The sequence below is a fragment of the Palaemon carinicauda genome, chromosome 27 (assembly GCF_036898095.1).
Source record: "Palaemon carinicauda isolate YSFRI2023 chromosome 27, ASM3689809v2, whole genome shotgun sequence".
In the NCBI taxonomy this organism is placed as follows: Eukaryota; Metazoa; Arthropoda; class Malacostraca; order Decapoda; family Palaemonidae; genus Palaemon; species Palaemon carinicauda.
Genome location: NC_090751.1, coordinates 82,108,744 through 82,135,595, shown reverse-complemented (window position 1 = coordinate 82,135,595; position 26,852 = coordinate 82,108,744). Strand labels below are relative to the sequence as shown.

The window sequence follows — 26,852 nt, the reverse complement described above, 5'->3', positions numbered from 1 at the left end:
TGGGCTCAAGCCATGTCGTCCTGATGGAAGTTCCTAAAGGGTAGCTTCCTTGGGTATATATGACTACAGTGATATTCCCAGAGAATTTACCTTAAGGTACCCAGAATTCTAACTCCTGGAGCGAATATCCCTAAATAAAAGAACCAGGGATATCCCGAAATATCAGAGGACGTATTCTTGACACGCCACATAGCAATCTGCCTCCCGAACAGAATTAACACTTCGAAGGGGTCAAGTGGCAAGAAAACGAAAAACGAGAAAGAAAGGAGAGCCGCTCGCAAGGTACCTCTCCTCTCCCGTTTCGTAAGCGTGCATAGCGCCACTGACGGAGCCATCTGTGTTCCTTTTTGCATAGCTCAACAACTTGGTGTTTTCCCTGTGTTATCTTGCGTTTCTTGGATTATTTTCAACATCATGATGCTTTCTCCAACTTCTTCTGCCTCTGATAAGTTGAGTGTTATCTCTTTTTTGTATAAATGTAAGCTCTTGGTGATTTTAAGATAATTTGATAGTGATATCTTCGTTACAAGAGCTGTTGCCTACCGAAGGCATCCTGGTCGCTGTCGCTCGCCATGCATGAGTTTTTTAGTTAGCCAGAGCGACGTTCCCGGCTGTTTCGCTTTAATAATTTTAGCTATTCAGCGTTTCATAGGATTTCTTTATATGATGCTTTTAGTATTTTCGTTTTGCCGAATGATTTGCTGATTCTGGCCTACGCTAGACCTTGTAGCCTAGTCGTTTGGCCCTAGTACTTTCCTGCATGATAGTCAGATTTCGGAGTGTTTTTAAAATTTTATTGAAGCTTTAGGCAGTTTTATACATTTAAGATTATGTTGATTTTCTTCCAAGATAGTATACGAGTGAGTTTCGGTGATTTAGGTAATCGATTCTCTTCGCGCTTAGGCTAGTTGTCTATGGGGCCCTAGTAAACTTTCTCACACTCCCCAGTTACTCTCTTCTCCTCGTAGAATATGTGCAATCCCTTTCCCTCTGTTTATGCCTTGGGCTTAACCCTAATGGTTTATCTGAATTGACTTTAGATACAACTATATTAGGGTGTTTTTGGGCTCAAGCCATGTCGTCCTGATGGAACTTCCATCAGGACGACATGGCCATCTCACCCAAAAATAGATTTTTCGCTTCGCTCAAAATCCGCTTTCTGTTCTTTCCTGTATCCAGTAAGTCTGGCTTCAGGAAGGGGGCAGGACATCAGAGTTCTTAGTCTGAGTCTGTTTCTGTCTAGCATTGTGATTGAGATTCCCTTGCTAGGCTGAGAGTAGACATAGTGTGGCGGGATGTTGCAAAAACAACCCCCACACCCTTGATCACTCTAACAGACAATTGTCTCCTCAACACAAACTTTCCCCTTACTTTATCATAAACTGGACTCTTGAACAAAAAGGACACAAAAACCAACCATAACCTTAAAACTATATTTATTAAAATTAGAATACTTATCACAAACCATCCACAACCAAAATAATCACTTAACACTTAATTATAAACTTGAACACTGAAAAAAAAACTTAATACCATTCAAATAAACCAACCAAAAAACAACACCTAACAAAACTTAAAATTAAATTAACCACAACCTTAACTTCAAATCACCAAACATATATATTGCGTGTGTTCACTAACACTCCGCAAGATACGTAAAAAAACACTTCGTAGTCATTCATTAAGCCAACTGTCTTTAATGGCACAACTACTACTATCACAGCTTTAATATATTAAACTGCGTGACTATTTGCCACAACTGCCTCGCTGATTTTGTAAGCAGTAATCATCATCCTTATCATCATCATCATCATCATCATCATCATCATCATCATCATCATCATCATCATCAATCCAAAAAGCAGTCCAAGCAAATCGTAATACAGGCCAGGTCGTCAACAATAAATCCAGTTTCTAAAGAGCAGTCTTAATACAAAATTAATCACAGGCCAGGTCATCAACTATATATCAGCATTCGGGAAATAACTCTCCAAAGGAGGAATCACGGCTTAGAAAATATATAATAACTTCCACGCTGGTCGAAAAATGATTAAATAAGGTAAAATCCAGCATTCAAACACAACTGAATCGAGCAGCAGTCCAATCAAAATAAGCATTCACCCAAGACATTCACCAGTGTCGTAACCTAGCTAAAAACATAAACAAACAATCTCATTTGTACCAACAGTCTTTCCCACTACAAACAATCATTTGCTAAATACCACTTGTTCTTCGGCGCGCACCGCGGACACACAAACACACAAACACACACACAAACACACAATCACGCGCGATCTAGCAAAACTAAAGCAAATGAAATTCTCTCTCTCTCAGGATTTGGCAAAAACAAAAATTAAAATAAAACAAAAATAAATCCTCCACAATAGGAGGCTTAGCCTCCTTAGTTCACTTTCGAAGGTTTCTGTACGAGATGATTCCTTCTTTTTGTGATCTAGCAGACCAGTCCAGTGTTGTTGTTCTCGGTGTGGAGGATGAGATCCTACTTTTCTGTGAATAACAACGCCTTCCTTGCTTTGGTTCCGAGGGAGCTGGCAAGTACTGCCGGCCTCCCTCCTCGGATCTCCCCTAGGCTAAGGTGAGTTTTCTTGGCTGCGGGTGATTCATTATTAGAGCAAGGTTGGCAGGACCCTCTTTCCCCCTTCCCCCTCTTTCCTTAGTGATGGCCTAGCCATTGCATCTCTGTCCGTCATTCTACATCTGCACCTAGCATAGGTTAGGATGTGGAGTTGACTCAATCCCTTGCCGGCCGGCAAGGGTCTTCTGCTTTGAGTGCTCCCCGAACCTCCCTTGGTCTCTCATCCTTGTTTGTCTGTAGAGCCAGATGGCATTGGACAAGGAAGCCTGAAGTTATATTCTCCCCTTCCTTATGTGTACTCTTTCGGGTTGCCGGGCTATGAGGCAGTACAGTCTCTTATCCCGGCATCCATTCTGTTTTTCTTCTAGTGTTTGTACCCTAGCCCAGCTGCCGGCCTAAGTGGCCGGCAGCCGGGCAGTTGGAAGTTCTCTGGTTCTTTTGCTGCCGGCCGGCATTGGTAGTATACCTTTGCCGGCCGGCTATAATATCACACCATAGTTCTGCCGGCCGCTACGATTAGTGGCCGGCAGCCGGGTGCTATCATTGTTTAGTTGCCGGCCGGCAATAGAAACACACCAATGTTCTGCCGGCCGCCTACGTTTGGCGGCCGGCAGCCGGGTGCATTTTAACCAGCGTTCTTCCGCCTAATAGTCTAAAAGTAGTATACTTTGGAACTAGTTAAGGTATGTGCCGGCCCGCACATTATCTTATATACTGTAGCCAGTATTTTTCAGTATAGGATATACTGCATGGAGAAAACTATTGTATAGTATATGTTACAACACTAAGTTTTTCTAACACTCTTGTGTTGTCTTGTACAGCCCTTTGGTGAAACCATACAGATAAAGAAAGTCAGTTCTTTCTTTTCTACTATCCAGTATTTTAAAATTACTTATTTTGGTGTGAGCTACACCTGTTTTCCTCTGGAAATTATTTATTGGTCACTCTAGTATAGAATAACCATACAATTTTATTATCTGGAAGGTTACAGCAATTGACTGGGCAGGAAATACAAGTGTGTGTCTTTCCTTTCTAGATTAGTTACTCTAAGCTATATATATCCAGTGATATGTAGTTCAATTGATACTCGTGGAATTTTCTTCTCTTTACAGGAGGACCATCCGAAGTGTGGAAGCGTTTTCTGCAACGTCCGCAGCAAGAACTTCTGCGGACATGACTTGTGTAGGAGGCTCGCAGCATGCCCAGTCTCCAAAGGTGATCTCCGGTATTGGGATCTGCAGGTATGTACCATATGCACAAACCTGATTACTGAGACATTTGATTCCCCTAAGACGGCGGAGTCAAGGGACGCAGCAAGGGAGAAGCTTCGTATCTGGGTAAGGGGCTTTCAGAAGAACACTTCTGGTCCCTATCTTCCAAGTGAGAAGATGAGGGCTTACCTTTTCCCCAAGGCATCAGCAGATGCAGTGATTCCTCAGCCTCAAGCGGAGATGCCGTTAGTTCAGTTCCCGGTGGATGCTGAAGTCGCGGACGCCCTGCAAGACATCCAACTGAACGATAGGATGTCGGAGGTGTCCGAGTGCTTGGAAAAAGACCTTCTGGCAAAAGACCAGGAAGAGGAGCTGTCCCGGGCTCCAGACAATGAGGAGGAAGAATTCGACGAGGTGTCGGCTACCCCGGTTCAGGCCCCTGAACCTATTCCCTCAACATCGTTCTCTCTCCCAGAGGATCTGGGAAAGACCCTTTCTTCCATCGTTGGGATGATCCAACAGATGCAGAAGGAAAATAATGAGGAGGCTGCTGTAATGAAGTTAGAGATGTGGAGACTTGCAGCATCACGTGGGCCCCAGAAGAAGCTCAGCGTGAAAGACCTTCCCTTGTGCTCGGATGCCAACCCTTGGAGGTATGCCGAGCACATGCCTATGACGAGGGGAAAGATCGTCATTTCGAAGAAATTGGGCTCAGTCCCCCTTGAGGAGGTGGAATTCTGGTCCAGCAAGGAGTCGTATCCGGACTGTTATGTCCGCCTAAGGAAGGAACCAGCCTCAAAGGAAGAAACGGAGCCGAAGGAGGTCATTGTTTTTGACCATGCTAAGGCTCAAGCTTTGTTGTCAAGCTCGATGAAAGAGAGGGGCTTCACAAACTCAAAGGTACCTACTTTGAGTAATAAGCACCCTTCCTTTGTGTCCTCTCCTTCTAGAGCCTTCCCCTTTATGCAGAAAGGGTTTACGGCCGTGCTGAAAGCGGTCGAGGTAGGTAAGCCATGCCCCTGTTTGGAGGAGTGTAAACCTCTATCTTTGGCCTTACCCATGGACCACAAAGACTGGAAGGACGTCCATCTTACCTTCTCAGTCGGGAAGTTGGTGGCCGATATTGCCGGACGTCAGTTTGGTGAGAACCTCCCGAAGCTGTCTGACTTTCTTTTGCGCAGGGAGCTTGAGACAAAAGAAAGACTTGCTGCCTCAATGTCTCTTCAAACGACTCTGGAGACAATGGCAAGTGACCCCAAAGTCCGTGAAATGTTTATGGTAGTGGTTTAGACACATCTAGCCACAGTGACGAAGGACCTTTATAGCTTCGTCAAAGCTAGAAGGGCATGTAGAGAGTTCGTGTTCGCCTCGGCTGCGGTGAGGCACGAGCCAAGGAAACTAATCTCCTCCAGCATTTGGGGCAAAGACCTCTTCCCTAGTGAAGCGGTCAAGGAGGTAGTGGATAAGGCCGCCACGGAGAATAGAAACCTTCTCCAGAAGTGGGGCCTATCTCTCAAGAGAAAGTCTTCCCCGGATGAGGGTCCCCAACCAAAGAGGAAGACTAAGAAGCCTAGGCTACCCTCTCGGCCAGCCAAGCCATTCAGACAGCAGCAGCAACAACTTCCTTTGCCTACAGTGCCCCAGATGGTGGCACAAACCCCGGCCACGTACCAGTGGGTACCCCAAGCCGTGACTATGCAGTCTCCGGCATTTAACCCAGCGTTCGAAGGGAAGTCAACTACCTTTCGAGCAAAGCCTAGAGGAGCAGCCAGAGATTCGTCTAGACGCCCCTCAAGGGGGAGGGGATTTAGGGGTGGTCGCAGTCAAGGAGGCAAGACCTCAGGGCAACAGCAGCCAAAGTGAAATGATACCGGTAGGAGGGAGACTTCAGATTTTTCGGGATCGTTGGACCTTCGATCCCTGGGCCCACAGCCTACTCAAGAATGGACTGGGTTGGAGCTGGTACAGCACTCCACCCCCGTGCCCACGATTTTTCCAACACTCCACCCCCATTCTGGAGGAGTAGATTTGAGAACTCTTGGAGAATACAGTAATCCGAAGGGTAAAGTCCATCAAATTCCAATGAAGGCTGTTTTGTGTTCCCAAGAAGGACTCAGAAAAACTCAGTCTCATTCTGGACTTGTCACCACTCAACAAGTTCATAGTGAACTGCAAGTTCAAGATGCTAACACTACAACACATAAGGACCTTACTGCCCAAGCGGCCATATACCGTCTCCATAGATTTGTCATACGCCTGTTGGCATATTCCAATCAATCGCCAATTCTCCCCCTACCTAGGGTTCAAGCTACATCAAAGACTCTACGCCTTCAGAGCCATGCCATTTGGGCTAAAGATAGCCCCAAGGATCTTCACGAAGCTTGCGAGCGCAGCTCTCAAACAATTACGCCTAAAGGGAATCCAGGGGGTAGCCTACCTGGATGACTGGCTGGTGTGGGCAGCATCCAAGACAGAGTGTTTGCAAGCTTCCCTACAGGTGATCCAGTTCCTAGAGCATCTAGGCTTCAAGATCAACAGAAAAAAGTCTTGGCTTTCTCCATCTCGAATTCCAGTGGCTGGGAATCCACTGGGACCTAGTGTCACACCAACTCCATCCCTGCGAAGAAGAGGAGGGAGATAGCTGGTTCTGTCAAGAGACTTCTGGATTCCGAAAGAATATCAAGAGGCGAACAGGAGAGAGTGCTGGGTTCTCTCCAGTTTGCCTCAGTAACAGACCCAGTGCTAAAAGCACAGCTAAAGTTACCCTTTTAGGTCCCCGTACGAGGATCCCTTGGCGGAAACAGTGGACGCGATGTCCCTCGACTGGAACAGATGATCCAGGATTTACCTGTTTCCTCCTCACAACCCTCTATTGTGGGTCCCCAAAAAACTGAGATCTTTCAAGGGATTAGCGGCAATAGTGGCTCACTAGTGGCCGAACAGCGTGTGGTTCCCTCTGGCATTGGAACTACGGCTGAAGTGTCTACCGTTACCAAATCTAGTTTTGACCCAGCGAGTTCAGAAGTCGACCGTCTGCGTCACTGAAAACCCGGAACCTGCTGCTCATGATTTTCTCTCCCTAGCAGTGAGAAAACGTTTCGGGATTTTGAAAGACAGTATAGACTTCCTAGAGGAATATAAGTGCAAATCCACTAGAAGACAATATGAGTCATCATGGAGAAAATGGGTGGCCTTTGTCAAGGCGAAGAATCCACAAAAGATCTCGACGGACTTTTGCTTATCTTTCTTCATCCACCTCCATGGTCAAGGGTTAGCAGCCAACACAATATCAACGTGTAAATCTGCTTTGACAAGACCCATTTTATATGCCTTCCAGGTCGACCTCTCTAACGACATTTTTAATAAAATTCCGAAAGCCTGTGCTAGGCTCAGACCATCAGCACATCCGAAGCCCATTTCATGGTCTGTGGATAAAGTTCTTCATTTTGCTTTGCTGTTGAACAATGAGGAGTGTGCTTTAAAGGATTTGACCCAAAAAGTTATTTTTCTGTTTGTACTCGCTTCGGGGGCCAGGGTTAGTGAAATTGTAGCCCTCTCGAGAGAGGAAGGTCGTATTCAGTTCTTGGATGGGGGAGAACTGAACCTGTTTCCGGATCCTACGTTTCTCGCCAAGAATGAGTTACCCACCAACATGTGGGGTCCCTGGAGAATCTGCCCTCTGAATGAAGATGCATCTCTATGTCCGGTGGAATGCCTAAAGGTCTATCTTCGTAGAACTTCAGACTTTAGGGGTGGTCAACTATTCAGGGGAGAAACATCGGGCTCAAATTTATCGCTGAAACAACTTAAGGCGAAAATCACCTATTTTATTCGCAGAGCGGATCCAGACGGTCACGATCCGAGGAAAGTTGCCTCATCCTTAAATTTCTTCAATAGTATGGATTTCGAACATCTTCGCTCATGCACTGGCTGGAAGTCTTCCAGAGTTTTCTTTCGTCATTATGCGAAGCAAGTGGAGCAACTAAAGAGATCTGTGGTAGCAGTGAGTAGTGTCGTTAAATTTGCTGTTTAACTCTGCGAGGAACAGTGAAATTAATTGGGGCGATTAATTCTGGGGTGGGCGTGTAGTTACGGACTGTTCTACAAACTAAGTGTTTGGGCACTAGGGTGCCCATATTGACTGTTCCATATTCAAAGGTGAACCTAGCATTAGTGCAGACATGTGTGCCAAGCGTAATACAGACTTTTATGATTTTGATACCTCGATATGTTAAAAGTGGTGCTAATGTTTTTCTTTCAGATAAACAAATTTTCTGTTTACTATCATGCTTATGCATATTTATTGGTTATCCTCTTCTTATATATGTATAATTGTTGTTTAACCTGTTTTATATTTATTGATTGTCAATTAACTAGTTCTTGTGAACCTTGCGTCTCTTTCGCCTGTGTCATTTTACTTGAAATGGTTTAGCATTATGTTTACTATGTATATTTATCATGGATAATTCTAATAGATTGTGCCTTTATGCAAGCATCTTTCATTGGTTTGTGCTTTCCCCTAGCGGGAGGACTCCATGCCCTAAGGGGACGGTAGCGGATGTGCAAGTTTTCGTCCTACCCGGATTTAAACCTTTGTCCAATCCAGTAATCGAACGGGGAACTGGTCGATATTTCATATTGACTCAGTGGTTCGTTTACAAACTGTGCTTTACATGATATAGAGTGAGACCACTATATTGGCTTGTCTGTTATTCATACATAGGTATATGTAAACTTCGAGACTTTTCCAGAGTCTAGTATGACTCTTCCCTGTAGGGGGCAGGAAGCACTAACATGGTCTATGGTTAGATGAAAAGATGTATGACGGTAACATCTTAGGTCTCTAGGTTTAGTTGACCGGGTAATACCTTCTGAGAGTACGGCACGTTTTGAGAATCCACAGATATAGTAATGCTCTGGTATACTTCCATCAGGACGACATGGCTTGAGCCCAAAAAATGGATTTTGAGCGAAGCGAAAAATCTATATTTGGGTGAGATGGCCATGTCGTCCTGATGGACCCGCCCTTCCTTTTTCCTCTAAAAAGGGCTCTAGGGCCCCTCCCTACATACCGTATCTGTAGAATCTCGTGTATCGCTACAAGGAACACAGATGGTGCCGTCAGTGGCACTATGCAAGCTTACGAAACGGGAGAGGAGAGGTACCTTGCGAGCGGCTCTCTTTTCTTTCTCGTTTTTTGTTTTCTTGCCACTTGACCCCTTCGAAGTGTTAATTCTGTTCGGGGTACAGATTGCTATGTGGCGTGTCAAGAATACGTCCTCTGTTATTTTGCGATATCCCTGGTTCTTTTATTTAGGGATATTCGCTCCAGGAGTTAGAATTCTGGGTACCTTAAGGTAAATTCTTTGGGAATATCACCGTAGTCATATATACCCAAGGAATCTACCCTTTAGGAACTTCCATCAGGACGACATGGCCATCTCACCCAAAAATAGATTTTTTGCTTCGCTCAAAATCCGTTTTATGCGACCTCTATTTTTCAAAAATAAATTTTCCGTATCTGTAAAGCTGTTCAAAGTCTGCAAGTCAAGCACTATAAAATGTATCAAATCTATTGTCTTTCTAAGTATATTGGTAGCCCTAAATACGGTCATTTATAATAAATGTTACAAAACAATATTAACCTTACATCTTATTAACATAATTTCATAATGAATAGCCTATTTAAGGATAAAATTCCACATCAACAATGAAATCATCTGTTAACTATGTGAGTCCAGCTGACGAAATGTAAACAGAATTGTGGTTACGTTCTCGGCAATCATTATCTTTCTCCAACCTTCCGATAATTGTAATGGTAGTGTTAATGATGGTATAATAAAACATTATTTTTGTTTAGTACAGTATATATAAAAGCCTTATTTTTCCCTCCAGGCATTCAAGGTTTTCACAAGTAGACTGGGTTCGTTTATCGGCAGTGAATAGCCTAAACTACGGTAACGAGTCGGCATTATTTTGTCATATTTTAAACAGTATACATTTGATTTGCAATGATTAGTTTTGTAGAGTAGACGGTAAAATAAAAATCTCTCTCTTTCTCTAGAGAGAGAGAGAGAGAGAGAAAGAAAGAGAGAGAGAGAGAAAGAAAGAGAGAGAGAGAGAAAGAAAGAGAGAGAGAGAGAGAGAGAGAGAGATTTGATGGCAGAAATCCTCTCTCTCTCTCTCTCTCTCTCTCTCTCTCTCTCTCTCTCTCTCTCTCTCTCTCTCTCTCTCTCTCTCTCTCTCTCTCTCTTTCTCTCCCCGTAAGAAATAAAACCTTAGTTCACATATGACAACTTGAGTTTAAGAATGAAATTAACATGACAATTGTTAGTAGTGTCGATCAATTCCTCGCTTCAGGTGGTACATACATACATATACCAAAGGCACTTCCCCCAATTTTGGGGGGTAGCCGACATCAACAAGAACAAACAAAAAAGGGGACCTCTACTCTCTATGTTCCTCCAGCCTAACCAGGGACTCAGCCGAGTTCAACTGGTACTGCTAGGGTGCCACAGCCCAACCTCCCACATTTCCACCACAGATGAAGCTTCATACTGCTGAGTCCCCTACTGCTGCTACCTCCGCGGTCATCTAAGGCACCGGAGGAAGCAGCAGGGCCTACCGGAACTGCGTCACAATCGCTCGCCATTCATTCCTATTTCTAGCACGCTCTCTTGCCTCTCTCACATCTATCCTCCTATCACCCAGAGCTTTCTTCACACCATCCATCCACCCAAACCTTGGCCTTCCTCTTGTACTTCTCCCATCAACTCTTGCATTCATCACCTTCTTTAGCAGACAGCCATTCTCCATTCTCTCAACATGGCCAAACCACCTCAACACATTCATATCCACTCTAGCCGCTAACTCATTTCTTACACCCGTTCTCACCCTCACCACCTCGTTCCTGACCCTATCTACTCGAGATACACCAGCCATACTCCTCAGACACTTCATCTCAAACACATTCAATTTCTGTCTCTCCAACACTTTCATTCCCCACAACTCTGATCCATACATCACAGTTGGTACAATCACTTTCTCATATAGAACTCTCTTTACATTCATGCCCAACCCTCTATTTTTTACTACTCCCTTAACTGCCCCCAATACTTTGCAACCTTCATTCACTCTCTGACGTACATCTGCTTCCACTCCACCATTTGCTGCAACAACAGACCCCAAGTACTTAAACTGATCCACCTCCTCAAGTAACTCTCCATTCAACATGACATTCAACCTTGCACAACCTTCCCTTCTCGTACATCTCATAACCTTACTCTTACCCACATTAACTCTCAACTTCCTTCTCTCACACACCCTTCCAAATTCTGTCACTAGTCGGTCAAGCTTCTCTTCTGTGTCTGCTACCAGTACAGTATCATCCGCAAACAACAACTGATTTACCTCCCATTCATGATCATTCTCGTCTACCAGTTTTAATCCTCGTCCAAGCACTCGAGCATTCACCTCTCTCACCACTCCATCAACATACAAGTTAAACAACCACGGCGACATCACACATCCCTGTCTCAGCCCCACTCTCACCGGAAACCAATCGCTCACTTCATTTCCTATTCTAACACATGCTTTACTACCTTTGTAGAAACTTTTCACAGCTTGCAACAACCTTCCACCAACTCCATATAACCTCATCACATTCCACATTGCTTCCCTATCAACTCTATCATATGCTTTCTCCAGATCCATAAACGCAACATACACCTCCTTACCTTTTGCTAAATATTTCTTGCATATCTGCCTAACTGTAAAAATCTGATTCATACAGCCCCTACCTCTTCTAAAACCCCCCTGTACTTCCCAGATTGCATTCTCTGTTTTATCCTTAATCCTATTAATCAGTACTCTACCATACACTTTTCCAACTACACTCAACAAACTAATACCTCTTGAATTACAACACTCATGCACATCTCCCTTACCCTTATATAGTGGTACAATACATGCACAGACCCAATCTACTGGTACCATTGACAACACAAAACACACATTAAACAATCTCACCAACCATTCAATTACAGTCACACCCCCTTCCTTCAACATCTCAGCTTTCACACCATCCATACCAGATGCTTTTCCTACTCTCGTTTCATCTAGTGCTCTCCTCACTTCCTCTATTGTAATCTCTCTCTCATTCTCATCTCCCATCACTGGCACCTCAACACCTGGAACAGCAATTATCTCTGCCTCCCTATCATCCTCAACATTCAGCAAACTTTCAAAATATTCCGCCCACCTTTTCCTTGCCTCCTCTCCTTTTAACAACCTTCCATTTCCATCTTTCACCGTCTCTTCAATTCTTGTGCCGGCCTTTCTTACTCTCTTCACTTCTTTCCAAAACTTCTTATTCTCTTCATATGACTGACCCAGTCCCTGACCCTACCTCAGGTCAGCTGCCCTCTTTGCCTCACGTACCTTGCGCTTTACTTCCACCTTTTTCTCTCTATATTTTTCATACTTCTCTATACTATTACTCTGCAGCCATTCTTCAAAAGCCCTCTTTTCAATATTAAACTTACCCGATAATCATGTAGCTGTCAACTCCGTTGCCCGACAGAATTCTATGGAGGGATACGCTAGCTATCACAATACTAGAAGGGGGTGGATTTACCAGCGCCACCTGTGGCCAGGTACTCAAGTACTTCTTGTTGACACCTCCTCAATTATTCCTCTGTCGTGCTTCCGGCAAGACGTTCTGGGATACGCTTATGTTCTTGGAGTATTTTCACGACTTTGGTGAAGTATTTCTCTTTGATTTCGGATGTCGCTTTACTGGAAACTTCTATATTAGCTTAGTTAGCTTTTGGAATTAATTTGATTAATTATGGTGACGAAGAGAGTATGAACTCTCGTTCACCTTTCAATGGCCGACCCTTCCCTTAGACGGAAGTGTTGGTGTATAAGAGAGTATAGACTCTCTTTCTTAATTTTGCTTAACAAAAGTTATAGATTTATTTTATATCTCTCCGCCTCTTATAGGCTTCTTCGATTAACTTCCTTTTATTATAAACTTATTAAAATTAATTTTTATATTTGTTTATATTCGACCTTCCTAATAGTAGGCGGTCTTTTCTTGGTACCGAAGTTAATTAACATTGAGCCCGTCATTTCGGTTTTACCTGTTAACATATTATGCTATTTCCGCCACAGAGTTTGAAAGAATTTCTTTGATAGTCTCGTACTGTTTTCAAAGTTGAACTAACGTTTTGTTTTGTCTCTGCAGTTGTTGACGTTCAGAACGTTCAACTTGCACTCTATCGTTACGATAGAGAAAGAATGTTCACGGTTTCACGTTGCAGTAAGAGTAACCGTGTCTAGCGTTTTGTTCATTCTTTCTTAACTTAATGGTTTTTTATCCTAATAAAGGAACTTTTCAGTTTTTTCCTTTAACAATAATATGTTTTAACGATATATATGATTGGGCTCTTCTCTCAGGTTCTAAGTCAAGAGAGAGAGAGAGAGAGAGAGATAGAGACGGAGGGAGAAAGAGGATAAACGTTTCATTCAAGCCTGCCAGGCGTACGAGTAACGTCGTTATCGTTTTTGCTCTTCTCCCTAGTCTCTTTAGGGGAAGAAACTAAACGTTTCTAGAGTGATCTAGTGTTTAGTCTCTTTCCAGCCACTGAATTATCTTTCATTAGATTTTTCTGTTACATTGTAATTCTGTTTTCGCAATTACTAACTTTTGAGAAAGGATAGAATTGCGTGTTTCAGGTACAAACCACTTAAAGTTTCGAGTTCAGTGAAATAAGTGCAAACAGAAATCAAAGTGATAAGTGATTAGCGCAAAGTATGTCAGTGTTGTGCGTGAGGGTACTTTTGTGCGCGCCAGTCGTCCTCCCAGTCCGGGACCTCTTGCAAGCTCCCAAGCCCAGGGGAGAAGCAATGTCGAAGGGCAGAAGGGTTCAGCAGGCCTTGATCGGCGCACAGAAGTATCCTCGGTGGTTGTGGGCGTGTCTTACCGAGACCGTCACTCCCACCCGCAGACGATTGAGCCCTTATTTTGCTCGTCTGCAGAAGAAATTTAGGGGAGAAAACGCTGGTCTCAGGTCTCAAGACCTTTTAAACGTAAAGTCCAGACCTATGCCAGACGTACGAAGTTAGAGTTCACAGTCATTGGGTTAGCTCTGACTCTCCTCAGTCATCAGTTGAATGCACTCCGCCTAAGAGGAGTAAGGTTCTGCCACAACAGAGCTCGACTGTTAAGGCTTTACCTCAGCCTTCTGTAGTTTCTGCCGACCCCAAGTGGACTCTACTACAGTGCATGCAAGCACTGCTTTCGGACTTGATGCGTGAGTGTCGGGCTGAGAGTGTTGCGCCTCCGCCTCCGCCTCCGCCTACACTCCCTCCGCCTATGCTTGCCCCGCCTGATCGCAGTACCACCTGCCAGGCGTACGATGTTGTGGACTCTTCTACAGTCCATGCAAGCACAGCTTTCGGACTTGATGCATGAGTGTCGGGCTGAGAGTGTTGCTCCTCCGCCTCCGCCTACACTCCCTCCGCCTACACTCGCTCCGCCTGATCGCAGTACCACCTGCCAGGCGTACGATGTTGTGGACTCTACTACAGTCCATGCAAGCACAGCTTTCGGACTTGATGCATGAGTGTCGGGCTGAGAGTGTTGCTCCTCCGCCTCCGCCTACACTCCCTCCGCCTACGCTCGCTCCGCCTGATCGCAGTACCACCTGCCAGGCGTACGATGTTGAGCCACGTGCTGAGTTTGCTGTTCCCAGTGGGATCAGGAGGATTATACCTCTCTTCCTCCGCCTCCACTTGCTGCTCCACCAGTGATGCAACACTCGGTTGAGGTACAACAACCTCTCCCGTCCATGAGTCAGTCTCCTCAGCTCTCGCTGCAGCGAGCTCAACCCTCCACAAGGCAAGCACCACAACACCTTAGCCTTGCGCCTCAGGAGCCTCAGCTTGCGAGACATTTACCTTGTTCTGCGCAGCCTCTTCCTCATCGCGCTCCGCTCACACCACAGGAACTGGAACTTGCTACTCCGCTTCCGCCACCGCTCAGCAAGCGCAACCCTTGGGTTCAACCACTCATGCTAGGAGTCAGCCTCCTCCACCCATGCGCCTTCCTTCTGCTTGTCTTTTATTCAGCCTTTGCAGACTGAGCCTCAGGTGTTCCCTCAACAGAGTCTTGAAGAGGAAACCACAACTATTGTTGTTCCAGCTCGTTCTGACTCTGCTGTTCAGCATACCTTACCTCCATTTTCAAACCATGGCAAAAATATGAATCATGAGTTATGAATGTAAGGTAAACATTATGTTGATTTTTAAACCCCATGCAAGCATGCATAAAGCACTCTAGCACTGGTCATGGATTTTCTGAGAAATGTTAAACGCCATGCACACGCTCTGCTTTCCTTACAGCAGGCTCTGCTTACAGCAGGCTCTGCTTACTACATGCTCAGCATACAGCATGCTCTGCATTCAGCATGCTCTGCATACAACATGCTCTGCATACAGCATGCTCTGCATTCAGCATGCTCTGCATACAACATGCTCTACATACAGCATGCTCTGCATACAGCATACTCTGCATACATCATGCTCTGCATACCTTACCGCATGCTTCTCAGTCACACATCTTGGGTTGTTGCCAACTCACTAGACGGTCAAGCAGTTTCATAACGTTGCCTTCTAGTCTGCTGCTTTTGCACCAGTGAACCCTCACTCAGAGAACTTAACTTTTCTAGTATAAGGTCCCTGTAGATGAGAAAGTTCTTTTCTCCCTCCTTCTGATATTCCCTTGAGGACTCTGTCATTTGGAGGGAGCCTTTAGCTGCATAACCTCTTATGGACTTTTATTTAAGCATAACATGCTTCCAGGGAAGGTTATGGTTCCACTTCAGTCGCTAATCCCGTCTGTTACCACACCTGCTCCCATAGACCTTGAGCTGTGTTGCATGACATGCAGTCCAAACTTAGTCATTGTTAGAGGATTTTTTTGTTCTCGGAGTCAATGTGTCACGGGGAAGACGTTCAACAACCAACAGAAGTGACTTGTTGTGACGCAGTGCGGCAACCTCAGCAACCCGTTAAGGAGTTGTCTGTACGACCCAGACAGTCTAGACAGATTCGGGTTGTCACTGTACTTCCTCGCTTGCCCATGATTGACAGTTCACAGACTGTGCAGCAGTATCATGATCTTGTGTCCGGCTCCGTCAGACGACTGGCTTTTAAGAGCTCCCACAAGTCGTCGCTGTCTGGAGATTTTCAAATGGACTATGGATCTGACCAAGGAACTGGGCCTCCTGGTCAATTTTGAGGAGTCTCAGCTCGTTCCATCCCAGACCATTGTCTCCTTGGGTATGGATCTTCAGAGTCGAGCTTTTCGGACTTTTCCGTCGGCCCCAAGGATCTTCCAAGCCCTAGAATGCATCCAGAGCATGCTGAGAAGGAACCGATGCTCAGTCAGGTAGTGGATGAGTCTAACAGGGACACTTTCATCGCTGGCCCTGTTCATCGTGTTAGGGAGACTCCACCTCCCCTCCCTTCAGTATCATCTAGCTGCTCACTGGATAAAGGACATGACGCTAGAGACAGTCTCAGTTCCTGTTTCCGAAGAGAGGAGGTCTTCTCTCGCGTGGTGTAAGAACAGCTTTCTTCTCAAGGAAGGCTACCTTTGGCTGTTCAGAAACACGACCGCCGTCTCCTCTCGGACGCATCAGACACGGGCTGGGGTGCGACTTTGGACGGACAAGAATGCTCGGGAACATGGAATCAGGAGCAAAGGACACTTCACATCATTTGCAAGAAGTTGTTGGCGGTTATTCTGGCCTTGATAAACTTCAAGTCCCTCCAGCTTAACAAAGTGGTGGAGGTGGACTCTGACAACACCACAGCCCTGGCTTACATCTTCAAGCAGGGAGGGACTCTTTCGTGGAAGTTGTTCTAGATCGCAAGGGACCTACTCATCTGGTCTTTAGATCGAAAGCTAACTGGTAACGAGGTTCATTCAGGGCGGTATGAATGTCATGGCAGATCACCTCAGACGGAAGGGTCAGGTCATCCCCACAGAGTGGACCCTTCTCAAGAATGTTTGCAACAGACTTTGGGCCCTGTGGGGTCAGCCAACCATAGATCTGTTCACTACCTCGATAACCTAGAGACTCCTGTTGTATTGTTCTCCGATTCCAGACCCAGCAGCAGTTCACGTGGATGCTTTTCTGCTGGATTGGTTCCATCTCGACCTGTATGCATTCCCGCCGTTCAAGATTGTCAACAGAGTACTTCAGAAGTTCTCCTCTCACTAAGGGACACGGCTGACGTTGGTTGGCTCCGCTCTGGTCCGCGAGAGAATGGTTCTTAGAGGTACTGCAATGGCTGGTCGACATTCCCAGGACTCTTCCTCTAGGAGTGAACCTTCTAAGTCTACCTCACGTAAAGAAGGTACACCCAATCCTCCACGCTCTTCGTCTGACTGCCTTCAGACTTTCGAAAGACTCTCAAGAGCTAGGGGCTTTTCGAAGGAGGCAGCCAGAGCGATTGCCAAAGCAAGGAGAACATCCACTCTCAGAATCTATCAGTCTCAAGGGGAAGTCTTCCGTAGCTGGTACAAGACCAATGCAGTTTCCTCAACCAGTACCACTGTAACCCAGATTGCTGACTTCCTGTTATATCTAAGGAAAGTAAGATCCCTTTCAGCTCCTACGATCAAGGGTTACAGAAGTATGTTGGCAGCGGTTTTCCGCCACAGAGGCTTGGATCTTTCCACCAACAAAGATCTACAGGACCTCCCTAGGTCTTTTGAGACCTCAAAGGAACGTCGGTTGTCCACTCCAGGCTGGAATCTAGACGTGGTCCTAAGGTTCCTTATGTCATCAAGATTTGAACCTCTCCAATCAGCCTCTTTTTAGGACCTCACATTAAAAACTCTTTTCCTCGTGTGCTTGACAACAGCTAAAAGAGTAAGTGAGATCCACGCCTTCAGCAGGATCATTGTTTTCACATCTGAAACGGCTACATGTTCCTTGCAGCTCGGTTTTTGCTAAACGAGCTTCCTTCACGTCCTTGGCCTAAGTCGTTCGAGATCCCAAGCCTGTCCAACTTGGTGGGGAATGATCTGAAAAGAGTACTTTGCCCAGTTAGAGCTCTTAGGTACTATCTAAAAAGGTCTTAACCTTTACAAGGACAATCAGAAGCCTTATAGTGTGCTATCAAGAAACCTTCTTTTCCAAGTTCTAAGAACTCAGTTTCTTACTATTCAGGCTTCTGATTAGAGAAACACATTCTCGTCTGAAGGAAGAAGACCTTGCTTTGCTGAAGGTAAGGACACATGAAGTGGGAGCTGTGGCTACTTCAGTGGCCTTCAAACAGAACCATTCTCTGCAGAGTGTTATGGATGCAACCTATTGGAGAAGCAAGTCAGTGTTCGCATCATTCTATCTCAAAGATGTCCAGTCTCTTTACGAGTACTGCTACACCCTGGGACCATTCGTAGCAACGAATGCAGTAGTAGGCGAGGGCTCAGCCACTACATTCCCATAATCCCATAACCTTTTAACCTTTCTCTTGAATACTTTTTATGGGTTGTACGGTCGGCTAAGAAGCCTTCCACATCCTTGTTGATTTGGCGGGTGGTCAATTCTTTCTTGAGAAGCGCCGAGGTTAAAGGTTGTGATGAGGTCCTTTAGTATGGGTTGCAGCCCTGTATACTTTAGCACCTTTGAGTTGATTCAGCCTCCCAAGAGGAACGCTGCGCTCAGTAAGGAAGACGATCTTATTAAAGGCAGAGTAACGGTTCAAGTCGACTTCCTTACCAGGTACTTATTATTTCATTGTTATTGTGGATAACTGATTATATGATATACGGGATACTTAGCTATCCTTTAGTCTTGTACACTGGTTTTTCACCCACCCCCCTGGGTGTGAATCAGCTACATGATTATCGGGTAAGTTTAATATTGAAAAATGTTATTTTTATTAGTAAAATAAATTTTTGAATATACTTACCCGATAATCATGATTTAATCGACCCTCCCTTCCTCCCCATAGAGAACCAGTGGACCGAGGAATAATTGAGGAGGTGTCAACAAGAAGTACTTGAGTACCTGGCCACAGGTGGCGCTGGTAAATACACCCCCTTCTAGTATTGTGATAGCTGGCGTATCCCTCCATAGAATTCTGTCGGGCAACGGAGTTGACAGCTACATGATTATCGGGTAAGTATATTCAAAAATTTATTTTACTAATAAAAATAACATTTTTCTCTTCCACTTTTACCTTCACTCCTTCATTCCACCATTCACTGCCCTTCCTCATGCTGCCTCCAACAACCTTCTTGCCACATACATCACTTGCAATCCCAACAAAATTTTCTTTTGCTAACTTCCACTCCTCCTCTAAATTACCAGTTTCTCTTACTCTCACCTCGTCATATGCCATTCTCAACCTTTCCTGATATTTACTTTTTACCCCAGGTTTTATTAGCTCTTCAACCCTCACTAGCTCCCTTTTACATCCACCTACTCTATTCCCCCACTTTTTTGCTACAACCAATTTTCCTTCCACCAAAAAATGATCAGACATACCGTTAGCCATACCCCTAAACACGTGCATGTCTTTCAATCTTCCAAACATTCTTTTAGTTATCAACACATAATCCATTAATGCCCTTTCTACTACTCTTCCATTTGCCACTCTTACCCATGTATACTTATTTTTATCTTTCTTCTTAAAAAAGCTAGCACTTATTACCATCTCTTCTTCAACACACATATCTACCAGTCTCTCACCACTCTCATTTTCACCTGGTACGCCATACTTCCCAATGACACCTTCTACCTCTCCAGCACCCACTCTAGCATTTAAGTCACCCATAACAACTACATAATTCCTTCTACCCAGTCCTTCTGCACACCTAGTTAATTCATTCCAAAACTCATTCCGCTCTTCTTCACTTTTCTCACTACCTGGCCCATACGCACTGACAAACGCCCAACATTCCCTACCCAACCTAACCCTTACCCACATTAACCTAGATAATATCTCCTTCCATTCCACTACTTTACCTGTCATCCATTCACTCAGCAATAAAGCCACACCCTCTCTCGCTCTTCCCCTTTCAATCCCAGACACTCTACCAGACATTTCACCAAACATCACTTCACCCTTTCCTTTCATCTTTGTCTCACACAAGGCCAATACATCCATCCTTCTACTTCTAAACATACTTCCAATCTCACATCTTTTACTCTCTATCGTACTACATCCACGCACATTCAAACACCCCAAAACTAGAGTGCGGGGAGCAGTCACTCTCCCCCCAGCTCCATCTCTTTGTTTGCTGTCTCACAGGATACTTTTACAGGAGAGGGGGTTCCCAGCCCCCTCGTCCCGTCCCTTTTAGTCGCCTCTTACGACACGCAGGGATAACGTTGGCGCTATTCTAATTGTTTTATGCCCCCGCGGCCACAGGGGGTACACGAAACAAAAACATTCGATTACAACAGCTGATTCTCTCTCTCTCTCTCTCTCTCTCTCTCTCTCTCTCTCTCTCTCTCTCTCTCTCTCTCTCTCTCTCTTGTGTTATACAATACTTACAATTAAATGAAGAAACCAAAATCGGTTTTCTTAAAGTGTCAATTAAATACAAAACAAAAAAATTATACCGTGTATACATCCATTTCAATCATAGCTTAAAATACGGTATCCGATTTCGTCAGCAAACCACTATTTTTTTGGAAACACCATTCTATTCCAGAAAATTTTTACTCTTTAAATAGTCAATTGCGCTATAATAAAACATGTACTTACGTTTTAGAATTTCAGGTGTGTTTTAAAAATCGAGTATTGCTGACTTCTTTTTGTTTTACTTTTGGCTGTGATCAGATCAGCTGATGTCTAGCTTCCGCTCTCACGAATATGCGCGTACGAATACGTTAACAAAGAATTGTTTACACCATTTCTTAATTTATTCAAACCACCAATACACTTAATATTACATAAGGACCAATGTGTTATATCCTATGATATTTATTGTTTAGTACATTTAAAACCATCTCTCTCTCTCTCTCTCTCTCTCTCTCTCTCTCTCTCTCTCTCTCTCTCTCTCTCTCTCTCTCTCTCTCTCTGTCACATCGAATGTAATAGCGGTAACCTAATTGTTTGATGACTGTAAAAATAGGCTTAGTACTTTCTTCTTTTACCATTTTTGCATATGGTTCCATAATTGAGGTGGGTATAAGTTGACTTATAAGTGAAGTTAGGAAAAGTATTTTGGATATGGAAAGGACAATTATCTTTCGTAACAGTTTAGAATTATCGTAAATTATCATTCTGTCATTAGCGGCAGTTTGCTGTTGTGGATTAAACGCATAAGGAAAAAAAGGTTTCCATCTTTGCTACGATTTTAGGAATTTATATGGATACGGTAAGTAAAATATTTGTAATAACATAGTGTTTACTAAATGTTTGTAATATCATTAGTTATCACTTTGATCATGTGTGTTTAATGCGTTCGTTTGTTTATTATGATCGAAGATGGAGCGTAAACAAATGGAAGGTTTCCGTTTCAGGGGGCGTCATAAAGAAAAACATTATATAAATGGCATTCACTTCATTTATTTGGAAGTTCTAAGAAAAATTAAGAGGAGCATTAGTAATAACAAAATCAACATATAATCAATATTGCTAAGATTGCTGTCAATGCAAAAACTAACCTATACACAGATGTTTAATGCGTCTGTTTCTTCGTTATGATCGGAGATAAACATAAACAAAACATTGGTTGTCGATTTCTATTGTGCTTTTTGGCGTGTTTAGGAAACGCATGATATAAAATCGCCTTTATTTTGATAATTTGGGATTTTCAATCATACAGCAGAAGCTAGTCTATAGAGTGATGATTTTGCTATTCACCAGTTATCTTAAACAATAGATATGACAAACATTAGAATTTGTCTGTATTTTGGGTCGTGTTATAACGGGAAATATACAGTGTTTACACCCATCCTGGTTGTAATTTCAACCATTTTTCAAGTTATTAGAACTTTAAAGTATATTAAATGTTTGATTTATTTATAAGAACAATTTGATATAAAGAAATACAGTACAGTATAAAGAAAGTAATGGAAATGGGTAGTAAACACGTTTGAATAGGCAAGTTGCTGGTTGCCATGGCCAAAATGGAATTATATCTGTTAGTTGTGTGTTTCGAAATCTGCGATTTACCATTTATACGAGGTCATTCATCGACCAAATTCTCGCATAATTTGGGACCCTACTGTGTATATATATATATATATATATATATATATATATATATATATATATATATATATATATATATATATATATATATATATATATACTGTATATGTATGTATATATATATATATATATATATATATATATATATATATATATATATATATATATATATATATATATATACACACATATCTTTCTTTCTTTCTTTATTTTTTTTATTCATGTATTTATCTATTTATACTTACATACATACATACATACATACATACATATTTTATGCAAGGCTTGGGACATACATATATGATGTTAATAAGAAACCATTACAGATAGACTGAATTATTGTCATTACAGTACAGTATTGCCTTGGCATCCCATATCGTAAGCACTTAAATAATGAATAGAATCTAATGTAATTTTGCAGTATGCTAAGGGGTGTTATGGACTGATTTAGTTTGAAATATTTTTGAAAAATTTGAAAAGAATGTTTGAAGAAATCTTGTAGAATTAAGAACAGTTTGATTATTAACAAAAGAATATTCATTGAGATTCATTGTTCAAAGATTCCTGTTTTCAGAAGGCATACCAGCTGAATGCCTTGGCCATCAATGGTACTTGATTGGTGCGTTGTCTGACGTGTCACTTGAGGACAAATATTTCCATTTACTGTACTGCAGCAGAAGAAATACCAGTAAAAGCTTCCATGAAAGCACCAGCCTTCAAATCTAAGTTGTTAAACAAGTTTTTCTCATTCAATTATTTAATTTGATATCTTTCATAGAATATTTTTCCTCTCCATGTCTTGTCTCAAGATGAGTATGGTCTCAAAGACAGAAATGGTTTGACTTAAGATGGGACATGATGTAGAATAATTGAACAAGCAGTTGGCATGAAAGTACAAAGACAAAGATCTTTACGCAAGTTAAGGAAATTGCAGAGAATGTTGCTGTGAGCTCAAGCAGAAAGCATGCAACAGAGGTGACAGGAAATAAAGAATTCCATACACAGTACTGTACCATAAAGGGAATTTTGTTGAAAAGCATTTATGATGATGACATGTGTTTTTGTAGTTTTATTTTATAGTAAATATTGTAAATGATTTCAGTATGATTTTAAGATTATTTTACCTTCCAGAGCAGCCGGACCACTCATGCTTTCTCCAACTGGGCAGATTTTGACGCCATCCTCTTGTCCTCCATGGCTTTTGGTGAACTTTATCACAGAAAATATGGATCATGCTAAGCAGAGAATACATAGTTATGAGAGGTATGTTATTAGCCTTTCTTCTAAAGCATATGTATATATTTGTTGATAAGCTCAGCCTTAGCATGTTACACCCATAGAGAGGAAAAGTTTGTTTTCAAAATCATTAATTTCCAGTAGTAGTAGGTTAGCCAGGACACCAGCCACCTGTTGAGATACTACTGTTAGAGAGTTGTTGGGTCCTTAGACTGGCCAGACAGTACTGCATTGGATCCCTCTCTTTGGTTAAAGATCATTTTTCCTTTGCTTACACATATACCTAATAGTTTGGCCTATCTTTTCCACATTCTCCATTGTCCGCATACACCTGACAACACAGATTATCGAACAGTTTTTCTTCACTGAAGAGGTTAACTACTGCACTGTAATTGTTCAGTAGCTAGTTTCCTCTTTAAAAGGGTAGAAGAGAGACTAGCTATGGTAAGTAGCACTTCTAGGAGAAGGGCACTCCAAAATCAAAGCATTGTTCTCTAGGCTTTGGTAGTGCCATAGCCTCTGTACCATGGTCTTCCACTGTTTTTGGGTAGAGTTCTTTAGGGTACACTCAGGCACACTATTTTATCTTATTTCTCTTCTTGTTTTTTGAAATCATGTGTTAGGCAGGGTAATGGAAGTGCCATGGATGCCTGGTGGTTTATCAAGAGGTGAACTTCCTTATCTGTTTTTTTTATCTTCCTCACAATATTCGCTTTCAAAACCATCTTTACTGTCCACCCTTCAGTTGAAGTGGCTATACTGGAGGGTACTAGCCTTGCATGATTTATAGGCTCTGCCATGTTGACCAATTTTATCCGACTTTATATTTAATCTTTGGGTTATATCAGTCATTATATACATTTCTGAATATATTTTTATCATCATTATTGTTAAGTTTGTTTTAGGTATGATAAATCTTTTTTACAGTTTTTAATTCTTATTCAGTCTGAAGACATTGAGCGAAATCTGGGACCAGTACGTCTTAGATTTTGCTAGTATCATCTACTCTATTGCAGTATTTGTGTCCTGCATGCTAACATTAAAGACATCACAATAGCATCCAGACAGGATGACGTCCTTTGATGCTCAGTAACTTTGTTTGATCATATGAGGCACTAATTTGAGCTCCTTATAACTGGTTTTAAGAAGCAAATAATATTTAGTAACTGGATGCCAATCCTAGGGCCAGGGGAATGGTGGTATATACTAGGACTGAATACCCTACTTCTCATAAGTTAGGCCACAAATGTGGATGTCATGAGATTCAGGTATTAAAAGTTTGTGGTAGGCATAACAACTTCTATTTGTGTTCAATCTATCGGAACCCAGACAAGAATGATTCTATCTTCGATTGTCGTTGTACCATTATGTCTTATCTTATATAAATGTGTTTGTGGTAGCTCAAGTCCAGCTGATTACTGCCCAATTTCCATAACTCCCATATTATCTAAAGGTTTTGGCAAACCGACTAAGTAGATTGGCTGAATGTAATCATCGGTTCCCTAGTTTGTAATTTGGCTTTCGTAAAGGCCCTGGAGCATGTGATAACCTTACAATTTCCAATGCTGTACATAAATCCCTTGATTGTGGTCAGGAAGTTGGTATCATTGGCATTGATTTTATCGCTTACTTTAACCGTGTTAATCATGAGGCCCTTGTTTTCAAACCAAAACAGTTGGGAGTTAGTGGGTCTTTTCTTAGCATCATTATTTAATTTTTAAGTACTAGATTGTAGAGAGTGGTTGTTGATGGGCACCATAGTGAATATAGTAATGTGATAATTGGTGTTCCTCAGGGTAGTGTTCTTGGCCCATTACTTTTCATACTATATACACATGACATGTGGTTTGGCCCAGAAAACAAGCTCGTTCCTTATGCAGATGAAGCTACTCTCTTTGCATCAATTCCATATTCTGATTGTAGATCTGAGGTTGTGAATCCCTTAGCTAAAATTAGTGCATAGTACAATTTGTGGGACATGAAGTTGAACCCTAACAAAACTCAAAGTATGATTGTAAGTAGGCCAAGAAAACTGGTTCCTCAACATCTGGATTTCAACACTGATAATATTTCTTTAACTCTGTATGATTCTTCAAATTTTAGGTGTGATTCTTGATAGCAAATGTATGATTCTTAAAATTTTAGGTGTGATTCTTGATAGCAAATTTATTTTTGATAAATACATTCAGTCTGTCTCTTCTTCAATTACACAAAAACTGGCTAAATGCAAAAGTCTTTTAAGATTTTGGTGATCAATCTATTCTGAAGAAGTGTTCTAATTCTTTCATTCTGCCTTGTTTCAAGTACAGTATTGTTCTCCTGTCTGGTCTTCAGTTACTGAACCTCATTTTAATTTGTTGGACAGGAACTTATGGTCTATTGAACTTCTTATTCATGATCTAGATATTAATCTCTGGCATTGTCGTTCAATTAGTTCGTTAAGCATGTTGCATAAAATTTTTCTTAATTCTGACCATACTTTGCATTCAGATCTGTTCATAATACTAGGTATGCAGTTAATTCTGCTAGTCAAGACTTCATCGTAAGGCTCAATAGTACAAAGTATTCTAGAAATTTTATTCCAGCAATGACCAAATCGGGGAATTATCTTTCTAATCAGGTAGTTGAATCGGTGGATCTTGAAACGCTCAAACTTGCAGCAAATGTATTTATGTTGAACATAAATACATTTATGTTGACATAAATCTCTTTTTATAGTTTATGATGAACGCTCCATTTTAATGTTGTTACTGTTCTTAAAATATTTTATTTTAACTGTTCATTACTTCTCTTGTAGTTTATTTATTTCCTTATTTCCTTGAGCTGTTTTTAAGGTTGGAGCCCTTGGGCTTATCGCATGCTGCTTCTCCAGCTAGGTTGTAGCCTAGCTAGTAATGATAATGATACTATGATATAGACTCCGGAACTGTATGTTGATGCCAACTTCCACAATACTCTACTGTACCAGATTGGCATCAATGACCATAGATGTCAGGATGCCAAAAAATTTCAATCAATCAATCAGTCTACAATAACAGAACCACTAAGTTCCTATCAATGACCCTACGTCATAGGCAGCAACATAGTTAGGAACACTCGCTGTAGAATAATCACTGCCAGGTACAACTGAAGCCATAATACATGTTAACTCCATAGTGATAAACCCTTTTCATAGAAATTTTTATAATGATGGTTGAAAGAGGTACATACATATAGTATGTTTAAGTAATATTTGGTGTGTAATATAAAATGCATGATGAAAAATATAAATTTGCATTAAAATTTTTTCTTTTTTCATTTTCTTTTTCTTGAATTGTTATTTGTTCCAACACGGAGTACTTACCTCGAACTACTTTCTTAGGAGTATCTGGGATCTCCTCCCACCCGACCAGAGTTTTGTGTCGTTTACCCTACTCCCGTTTACTTTGCGGGGTAACCTCTGGCGGAGTGATACGCGCCTCGAGGCGACCCCGGGTCAGAGAGCATGCTTGCTCAGGTCTCGATCCCCAGTAAATTCTCTGGTCGCGCCGCGATAACACCACGACGCTTTCCTTACCCAG

The 26,852-nt window shown here is 42.4% G+C and overlaps 1 protein-coding gene across 1 annotated transcript in view; it reads left to right on the top strand.

Annotated features, from left to right (window-relative positions):
- LOC137620771 (T-cell activation inhibitor, mitochondrial-like) overlaps positions 1-26,852 on the top strand; it is a 177,822-nt gene that overhangs the window by 126,401 nt on the left and 24,569 nt on the right. The window contains exon 8 of the mRNA XM_068351192.1: positions 23,188-23,319. Coding sequence (XP_068207293.1) covers positions 23,188-23,319 — 132 coding nt within the window. The remainder of the gene's footprint in view (positions 1-23,187; positions 23,320-26,852) is intronic.